The sequence below is a fragment of the Melanotaenia boesemani genome, chromosome 20, assembly GCF_017639745.1.
Source record: "Melanotaenia boesemani isolate fMelBoe1 chromosome 20, fMelBoe1.pri, whole genome shotgun sequence".
NCBI classification, from domain to species: domain Eukaryota; kingdom Metazoa; phylum Chordata; class Actinopteri; order Atheriniformes; family Melanotaeniidae; genus Melanotaenia; species Melanotaenia boesemani.
The window spans coordinates 19,979,942-19,990,368 of record NC_055701.1 but is presented as its reverse complement, the minus strand read 5'-3'; the positions used below and the strand labels follow the sequence as shown (position 1 = coordinate 19,990,368).

At 39.0% G+C, this 10,427-nt stretch overlaps 1 protein-coding gene across 1 annotated transcript; it reads left to right on the top strand.

Annotated features, from left to right (window-relative positions):
• Nucleotides 1-2,396: 2,396 nt before the first annotated feature.
• On the top strand, nucleotides 2,397-6,695 carry crip1 (cysteine-rich protein 1). Its single transcript, XM_041971725.1, has 5 exons — nucleotides 2,397-2,573; nucleotides 5,661-5,755; nucleotides 5,865-5,922; nucleotides 6,285-6,329; nucleotides 6,471-6,695. The coding sequence occupies exons 1-4, from the start codon at nucleotides 2,534-2,536 to the stop codon at nucleotides 6,323-6,325; spliced, it is 234 nt and encodes a 77-aa protein (XP_041827659.1). The 5' UTR covers nucleotides 2,397-2,533; the 3' UTR covers nucleotides 6,326-6,329; nucleotides 6,471-6,695.
• Nucleotides 6,696-10,427: the final 3,732 nt, after the last annotated feature.

Here is a 10,427-nt window from a genome sequence, read left to right as displayed (position 1 = left end):
GAGTGCAAGCCAGAGACGCATGACATCATCTTCTTCATCATTACGCAATCACAAGCCTATATGCAACACCATTTTATCAAAAAACAAGAAACCAGCAGCTCTGCAGCTGCTAGATTGCTGGGTTAAGAAAACTATGTTCTACAGTAAATGTGCTCACTTTAAGTGGTACTGATTATTAATTAGAGAATATTAATGTCAGCTTTAAGCTTTCAGCTATTTACCCTCTTCCTCTAGCTTTTAGCTTTGCACCATTGAGCCTATTTCCGTTTTGGACTCCTCCCTCCAAAATAGAGCTAGTCTGTGTTTCTGTGCTTTGTTTAGTGAATTGAAACAATTGACATTACAGTTTTGGACTGTAAACATTGCACAAGTATAATGTCAGTATGAAAAATGAGAACATCCACTCAATGCTGAAGCATGATGGAGGTTGCATCATGATTTGAAGCTGTTTTGCTGCTTCTGGGTATAAATGGCTCTTCATCATCAAAGGGGAAAAATGTTATTTGAGGTGTCTTAAGGACAATATCTGTCCCCAAACATTCAAATGTTTCTGCTGCTGACTGCCTCAAAAAACAGAAAATTCATAAATTGAAATTACCAGAATCTTACCTTCTGGCAACCTTGAGAGCTGTTTATACCAGTAATCATGAGAATACTGTATGACTGAGCTGAAGCTGCACTAAGAACTGAGATTCCTCCTGAACTTTGTGCATGTCAGACCTGCAGCATCAAGAAATACTTGTTTGGTTTTATTGCTATTGCTAGGTATTTGGCTCCTTTTCCCAACATCACATCAGAGGGTTCAACAGGTATGTTGAGTAAAGAGATGACAGATATATTTGTGTGCAAGTTGTCATGGCCCGCGTCTCCTCACATCTCCTGCTTCCGGATGCCCTTATTTGGGAACGCTATGTGACACCGCTATTAGGACAGCGCAGCTGATGGACATCAAGCTCATCATTCATCCCACATATAAACCCCTGACGAACCTCCAGTCATCGCTGGATTATACTACAATCTGTGGTAACCAGTCGTGATCCAAGTCTTGTCTTTGTCTCTAGCCTGACTGAAACTAATGTGTGCTCTCTCTCCACAAGAACCTGACCCGGACTTCACCTGTGTCTCTGAGGACTCCTGTCTGCCCGCTCCAGCCCGTCCTTCCAGCGTTCCTGTTTCTTTCCACCAACCAGTCACAATAAACCTTTGTTACCTCTTCCTAAGAGTTCCCGTTTCCTTGGATCCGCACACCATCCGTGACACAAGTAGCTTAAACCCATTCTGTTTGTCGCACACAGATGAAGCTCAGGTCGCATGTTTGGACAAGTTAATGCAGTTCTTACTATTTAACTGCTCTACAAAGCTCTTTATGCAAAACAAAGGTTTATGTTCAATCACTGACAGCTCTGTTGATTTACCTTGACTTGGATTAGCAGTCAGGTAGGTTACCTTCCCATTCACCAGTGAATAGATTGGTGGAGTCAAACATCAACTAGACTGTGAATCAGCAGCAGGGTGGTCCACTTATTATTGTCACTTAGCAGGTTAACAACAAAGATATGCTTACAATAAATCACACACATCCATGCAACAGATTTAAACTAAAATTAAGTTGCCACGGAGAATTAAACCTGAAAAGAAGATCAAAACAAGATCCAGAAATGCTTTTTTATTAATCTACTAGCAGGTGAAACACACCACAGTATTTACCTGATTATCACATTCAAGAATGGACATGCAGTCTCTGCCTCAGTGAAAAACATTATTTAAGTTTTTATTACACAGTATGGTTTATCTTAAAATATAACATTATGGGAAAGAATGTTCGTATAATAATCACTTTATCTTATATTTGGAATTAACATTTTTGACTTTGGAACCATAAAAAATTAGCTTAATCAGCTAATTAAACCTTAAAGCTGCATTTACAATGTTCATTTTTTCCTTTTGCCTATTTTTTTAGTCTTATTTGCCTGACGGAAAAAATCTGAATCAGTATATCGCAAGATATTTACAGGATAAATGTATAGAGTGAATAAAACAGAATATATTATGATCATCTTGTGACTCCTTGCATCAGTCTTGTGACTCCTGGGATGATTAGTTTAGGAGCTACAATAATTCCTGATCCAATGCCTACATCATGTTAAGATTTATAAATAAAACACACATGTAAATTAATATATAATTATTTTAGAATAGAGAACAAACTGTTTAAACATAGTAATACTATAGTAAGGCAGTCTTAATTGTAATAGTGGCCTTGAATATTAGTGGCCCATGTGATGTTTTCTGCACGCACACACTCCGTCGGCACATCGTGGGTGAAGCCGCTCCCACTGTGAAAAAAACAGAAAAGTTTCAGTTGAACTATTTCCTCGGTCCTATAAATACAGGACGAGCGCGCAACATCTGCACTTCAGTGAGGCGTGGTCAGTCAGAGCTAACAGGTGGGCCCTCCGCACAGCTGCATTTCACTTATCTCCATCCGCAGGATCTACTTTCTCCTCTACGATACACACACAGCTGCCACAAAATGCCCAAGTGCCCCAAGTGCCAGAAGGAGGTCTATTTCGGTAAGTTTTCTTCTCCTAATTTAGTTTAGGTCTACCTGAGGAGAAAAACATGTGCTTTTCATACTCATGGCAACATTTCCTGGTTGGTGAAATTTAGCGGTTTTTCTGCACAAGGAGGAAATAGGAAGTTAAATTTAACCATCAACTTGAGAGAGTGGAGGAAAAGCTAAAAAATAAGAAGAAAAAACTTTTTAAAATGTATATATTAATTTAAATTTCTACCGTAGTTTAGCCTAGTGTTAGAAAACATTTTTCGTTTATAAAAAGTACAATAAATGTTTTTCTCCCAAGTTCTTTTCAAGTCAAAAGTATTGAATATTTAGCACAGGAATGGCCGAAATCAGTAATAAATTATTACCGATGCGTATGCATGTGAATTATACGTTAAATCTGCGATTCTTAACATCCTTTCTAACTGTTAAGCCTTGAATGCACCACAGTAACCCTTTTTAAAATGAAAAACATTAAATTAAAAGTAAAAGTTTCATACAGTTTTAAGAAAAATGCAGTAGCAGAAAAAAGCAGAAATATATTCTCATAAGAAAGTGCCTCAAAATTACAGTTCTTGAAGCGAAATGCGTCCTTGCATCTGCCACATAAAAAAATTTACGTTATGGATTCATTTGCATAAAAGCACTAATGCAATGTTTTACTGATGGTTGAGGTCAGAAAATGCAAACTGTAAACACTGATGTTTTGCATGTACACTTTTAATATTACATGTTGTAAAAGGAAGGCAGGGAAAATAAAGGGCCAGTACATCGATTTAGAGGCAGCACTTAATCATGTATGTAAGCATTTCTGCAGATTAATGGTCAGCAACCTCGAGAGGTCACTGCACTGTGTATGTTTCCTTGCTATCAGGTCATTTAGGAGTCTAAAGTCTTTGCTCCCAGTAGGAACTGGATTGTCCTTGTTGAATCATGAGTTATGTGATTAATAACCAGACAGAGCAGAAGAGGCAGGTTTCTTCTTTGTTAAATTACGTCTCCATCTTCCTGGTGCAATATTATTTGTCGTGTAAGGATACCATCAAAGCAAAGATCTATTGCTGGATCCGGGGAGGAATGCAAACAGCCCCCTTTTTATTTCTGTCTTAATCTGTTAACCACACTGTCTTCAGCTAAGCGGTCCAACAGATTAGTCTTTTCCAGAGATGTTCGGCAGCAAAGGCCAAAGCAAAACACAAAGCCAAGTTTTTGGACTGTCAGTCAGATGAATGGACCGTGTGGCTGGGGAGCTGGTCTTTCCACTCTTTTGTTTCATGGATAAATTTTTCCCTCTAGGCCAATACAGTCAAACTAATTAGATTCAGCCAGAACAAGCCATTAAGTCTTTTTCCAAAGCAGAAGTTACAGCTGAGGGAATAGTAGCCTGAAACAAAGCTTTTTTGTTCTTGTTTTTGCAGATGCAGAGATTTATCATTGTTTTAGACCATTGGCATCAGTTTCCCACCTCCTCTACAAACTTTATGTCTGACACCTTCATTTTTTATTCTGTGTTGTCCATCGTACCTCACAGCTGCATTCCCCCCACCTATCTTTCTGTCTCTGTTGCTAAGCCCTCAGATGGAAACAATCAGGCTACCGCTGCCTGCCTAAATGATGAAGGTCCAAGTCCAACAACGGTAGAATACTTTTCCCTTGCTGGAAACTCCTACAGTCAATCATTCTTTGTGCAGCAAGACTGCATTTGGCAGCACAGAGGGGTAATGAGTTGATGTAGTTATGGCGTCAATAGAGGTAGTGTCCTGCAAGCCACAAGCCGGCTCTGCCATGAGTTCCCACAAGGAATATTAATATTGATTGATACCCTTAATTTCTCAAAACCTTAAGGGCATGGCCCTTAAAGAATCCAAAAGAAACTACATATTTACACAGTTATAGAGCGATAAGGTCATGCTTATAGCTGTAAATTCTCAAAACCACATTCCTCGCTGCTTTTTAGCTTGACAAAGTGTTTAAGTGTCTCATTAATTTTTCTGGGATGGAATAAGACAGATGGCTAAAAAGCCTTCCCTCTCATAGTTTAGGGTCCAGTCCAGTTTGTGGGTACTATGCTGCTTTCACAACACTCCTGGCAAGGAGACTTGATGCAGGGAGCAGATGGGTTTTGCCTCTTTCACCTGCCACACCCCATTTTTTGTCATATTAGGCCAAATTTAGATCAGCAAACATGTGCGTCATCATGTCTTATTAGAATGGATTCCTTTTCTTTTTTCTGCTGGGCTGAGACCACTGTTTACCCAGTCCGGAGGTTTGTTATTTCGATTAGGTACAGTAATTCCTACGGGTCAGGCTGTTGTTCCAAACCCCACCACATTCAGCTGGGGCATTTTCATGGACTTGGCCTGTGAGGCTAACCCAGTCCTGGAGCCATTTCTCCATTGCCACTGCCCAATGTGTATTCTCATGCCACATTGGACTATTTTTAGGAAGGAAATATGTCATTTCCTGACATTTTGTGTATGTTCGGAGGCCAGCGGCTTCATCTGCAGCTGTAGTTATTTCTCATTCTTTCGTGGATCTGCTGCCCTTCCTGATTTACTTTAATCTTTTTTTTTAATCTGCAGATGTTAATCAAGCTCTGCGCTCTTTATTTCCATCCAAGTTTCCTGATGACATCCCTCTATTTGAAACATTTCCTGTGCTTTGCCTGAATCTGAGCAGCCATTGTTCTTCAGTAACAAGTCTCAAAATTCATTTCAACTCCATCTCCTCCAGTCCAGACCTAAACATAAGCCTGTCAAAACTAATTATTTCCTTTTTTTTTTAAAGTCCTAATTTGTGTTTGCATTGATCAGTCCTCACAGACAAAGACTGTCTTTCTCAGAGTTTATGAGGCAGGAGAAAGACAGATTCCTCAGGGACACTTTGTCCTTTTTCCTAGTACCACACCCAACAATGTTCTACTACTAATATGCAATGAGTGCATCTTTGTGGTTTAAAACAGACATTGGACTAAAATTAACTGCTCGATGAGCTCACATGCCCTGCAGTGTGTCCCCTTTGCAGACAAAAGTATCTGTGTTCAAGGCAAAAGTTAGAGGCGTTTGTCATTAACTTTGTCCTTTTGTGTGTTTGGCAGCTGAGAGGGTGACGTCACTGGGAAAGGACTGGCACAGGCCATGTCTAAAGTGTGAAAAGTGCAACAAGACGCTGTCACCAGGCTCACACGCAGAGGTGAAGTATCTGAATTACATTATAAAATATCCATCATTTATCCTGATATTAAATTCCATCTCCAAATGGGCATCCATTTTGAAAAAAATGTTAAATTGGCCTCTTACAGCATGAAGGCAAGCCATACTGTCACAACCCCTGCTACGGTGCAATGTTTGGACCAAAAGGTAAGCCTGTTATCCTCAATTAATCCACATCACACTGTAAATAAACTCACTCTGAGCTCTACACATAACATACACAACCTAACAGCTTTAAAAATAGAAATGGCAACTTTGTTGTGACTCAGTCTCCTTTGGTTGTTTGACTTTATCTTGGTCAGGAACACCCTGATCGAGGTTAATGTTTATTATCTTGTGTTGAGGCTATAAAGGCTTCTATCAGTACTGTGACTGGGGTCCACAGTCAGTCAACGTTTGAGGCATTTTTTTTTATATCTAACATTAAGTCGGGGCCTTAAATGTTGTGTTTCATTTACAGTCATTTTATTAATAAATCCTAATTCTTGCCATTTTCTTTCATCTTTCAGGATTTGGCCGTGGTGGAGCTGAAAGCCACTCCTATAAATAAAAAGGTATTGTTTGCATGTCCACAGTTCATTTGCTTAAGGTTTTCCTGTCGTACATTTTCATAAAATCTACATAGACTGTGACTGAGAGCAAACCCATCTTTGCACCTTTGAGCTATTGACGTGTTTTCTCTGCTTTGTCGGCAGGGTCAGGCTCCGTGGAGAAAACAAGTTTGAAGAAGCCAGCATTCTCAGAAGTCACAATAAAAAACCTGCAAACAAACTGTGCTCTCATTCAGAGGAGACATTTTGCATGCATGTGCTTTTTATTATATCTGTCAGGATTCTTTTCTGATATTTTTGTATTCCCATGATTTACTCGGAGGTGGATGTTCTTTAGTCTCATCCTGATTAAACATTTTGTGAAATTTGGGTTGTTTTTATTTCCTTATTTAACAGTGTTTGTGGTAAAAACTGTTTTGCCACTTAGTGGTACTGAACCTATATCTCCTGATTAAACCCTTGTTTTGCTTGAAATTACATTAACAAATCTCATACAAATTGTTTAGCCCTTTTATAAACATTGTTTTTATGTTTGACCAAAGTTCAAATGTTCTTAAAGGCCTTTTCATGCCCTTAAAGAGCTCCAACACGTGAAACTCAGAGGTTGAAAGTCCCATGATAACCAGATGATCACAAGCATCTTATAGTAGTACTTATTTACATAATGATCTCATAAAGATTCTTAGAGATATCAATCCTATTACGTAATCATCTGCTGACAAAAGCTGGTCAAACTGGAATTTTCCCAGCACTGTTTACTGAATCCTGTTACAAGTATTATGTTATGTATAACAGTTTGTAGGGACAAGAAATGCAAGATGAATGAGAGGTCGATGATGTGAAACAAAGGTCTATTTCTAGAGCTACTAAAGCACTCTAATCCACAGGGGGAAGCAAGTATTTCCAGAATTTTCCAAACATAATGTGCAACCATAGCAACATCAATGCAAAATGAGCTCCAAAAACAAAACAAAAAGGAGTAAAAATACACCTAATATATCTCATTCATACAAAACTTGATAATGTTTAGTAAATTATAAGCAGCATCTTGTAAATTTACCCCAAACTATTCCCTCTTTGTCAACTTGATAATAAATAATACCACTTCTTTTTTTTTAATCCCCACAAGCACTACACAAAAAAACACCTTGTCCATGTAATCATGTAATGCAATTTCCAAATTCAGTCAGGGAAATAGCATTAAATGTAGGCAGCAGAAACCTTTCATTTGAAGCGATGTGACACCTCAGCTGCACCCGTGCTGCTGCATTGTGGGTCCCAACCTCACCTCCAGAGCAGCTGAGGCTCCACTGATCCACCAAATGCTTCCTCTTTGGTTCTCTCTGGAGTGACATCTTTATGCGCTGCAATGCTGACCATCAGTCATGTAACATCTACCATCACTGCTCTATCAGTTGCTGTGGCAACAGCCACAAACAAGCCCCAACAGACAGCCAGTGTGTCTGTTAGTCTGGCTGTCACCCTTTTCTGTGCAACAAAGACACTCACTGTGACAGAAAAATCTTGACCCAAGTCCATGGACACTGATAAAAAAAAAACACACACAGAGGATTCTCAGCATATGTCAGTGTCTTCCTGAAATTGCTTGTTAATACATTTTTATCAGCTTTGTGTTGTGGAAGAGGTCTTGTTACAACATTCTCACACCATAAATTCATTACCAGAATGTTTTTGAGACATTTGCTCACAATGTGGGTGTTGAAGCCCTCATTACAGTTTTTAAACAATCATGTGCATGATAAAGCCTCGTTTCACACAAGGAAAGCATAAAAAATAGCTGTAAAATTACTCAGCTGTCTCAGCTAAAAATATGTGAACTTCTATGTCTGAATAAGTTCTTTTAAAGGTATGAAAGCAGGACTTCTCTGTTATTAGACATGGTGCAATGGTGCATGTTTAGATTCTTCCTCTGATAATAATCATTTTGAAGCAAATATCTCTCTCAGGAAATACCCCACCTTGGTAGTCATGGTGATGCATCCAGATGTTTTTGTTATCCTGCACTGAAAGCCAAGCTCACACTTTGATGCTGAGCCAGATAACAGATCGTAGAGTTTTGAAATGTAAACATATGCGAATCGGCAGTAACAACAAATGCATGCAGTGAAGAAGAAGAAGCAGACGTCAGCTCACAGCTCATAATGTGTAATGATCTTGAGAACCTATGTATTCAAGTCAGGATAATTTCCACATTTCCACATACTGAAGGCATCATGCAGCCAGAAAGCACTATCATAAAGCATTTGTGATGACTTCTTCTCTGCTTAAAATGAGGTGTTGCCAGTTTTTTTAACCCGTAGGGAAGGAAAGAAGGAAGCTGGAGTAATTTGCTGATGGAGACCTGCTGTGTCAGCACAAATCAGAAGCCCTCGGTGTAAAATTAGTGCCATGAACTCACTAATGGCTGGAAAAGAAGTGTCTCACAGCTACCATAACTTAAGCACAGAGATTTGGGTGGGCAAAAAGTCTAGAGGACAGCAGAGGATGTGGATGTTTTATTATAAATGACCTGATGTTTAGGATGGATGGACAGATGGATGGATGGATGAATTTGGGTTTTAAAGAAAATCAAGACACTCAAGCAATAATTCCAGGGGGATACAAAGGGATCTAGATTTCTTACTTTGGTGACTCCTAGTGGTCGAGAGGCACATGTGAATTAACACATGTTTGCAGCTGTGGTGAACTTCTTTAAAGATGTTTGATCTTTTATTCAAGAGGTGTTTTCAGCTCTAACTGAGTTTAAATGCCTGAATTCCAGGCATTAAACTGTTGTAGGGTCATTATTTTAAGATGGAAGGCTTTTTTAACTCCTTTTGTGCCATCTGTCTTCTCTTTCCAGAATGTGTCTATTAAAAAGTGTCTCTCTCCTTGCACATGCAGGTTGACTGCTGAGTTTTGACCCGAGAAACCAGATCTCTTGTTAAGTCCTGTGTCTGTGGAGCAAGTGTTTGCTCCCGCCTTCTATAAAGGTCTTTGCACTTGCTGCACCGGACTGCATGTGAAGCATTACTCAGCTTGTGTTTGGGTGTGTTATGCATGGTGTGTGCCAGTTTTTTGTGTCTGACAAAATTGTTTGGTCTGAAGTGGACTAGGATGTTGTGTTTGGACAAAATTCAGATGTGCCTTTTGGGTAATAAACATGCCTTCTCAATGGATTTGTAGAGTTCCTCTATAGGAAATCAATCCAGGTCTTTAAGCATTTAAATGGTAAAATATCTGTTTTGTTCTCTGCTCAGAAGCTGCTACTGCACCTTTTTTTATTATCTCATCTGCTTAATAGCTTTTCATAATGGATTTAAGGTGCATGCTATCAACATATTCCCATATGAAGCAACAATTACATCATAACCCTCCTCAAGCAGTTTCACCAATATTTGGACTTTGAAACACTTCACTACAACACCTGAAATAATAGCTGCATGGATAACCCCCCATATGTGACAACGCCCCAGCCATCAACATAATGGCAGGGTGGATGAATGACACACACGTGATTTCAGCAACTCTCAAGATGCTGATCTCCTCGTGAGAGTCAGGTAGAACAAAGGAAGTGTCCTGAAGTCCAGTTTCTGTCTTTGTGAGTACTTAGGATTGCCACAAGGATTGAGATAAAAGAAAGAAAAAAACACACATTTGTTTAAAAATGTGTCTCTAATTTAAACAAGACTGCATCCATGTGTTAGTGAAATGATTGAATAAAATTTTGATTTGGTAAAAAACCTGTGCTGATATATTTGGGTCTTGTCTAACATAGTAAAACACTTGATGGTTAAATAGAGGTTAAAAAAAGAAGAAGTGGAGGAAGCATTCAAATCCTTTATGAAAGTAAAAGCAACTCGACCACATTGCAAAACATTTCATTGCTGGATGTCTTTTTTTTTCTTTTAGATTATTACCATGGATGTATTGGAAGATATAAAGACATCCGCTGAGTAAAATGCATGTATTTAAGTTCTGCATGGAAGCAGATTTCTTGAGTAAATGCTATGTGAACATGAGACAGAGCATCTACACACCAACCTAAAGATTACCACAGAACATTTTATGACAGGATATTTCTTCAAGGCCTTCTCTGTT

Excerpts from the sequence above, each read along its gene's own strand:
- crip1 (XM_041971725.1), top strand. The coding sequence starts at position 2,534 with ATGCCCAAGTGCCCCAAGTGCCAGAAGGAGGTCTATTTCG. Across the intron at positions 2,574-5,660 it reads CCAGAAGGAGGTCTATTTCG|CTGAGAGGGTGACGTCACTG; the intron begins GTAAGTTTTCTT and ends TGTGTTTGGCAG. Across the intron at positions 5,923-6,284 it reads TGCAATGTTTGGACCAAAAG|GATTTGGCCGTGGTGGAGCT; the intron begins GTAAGCCTGTTA and ends TTCATCTTTCAG.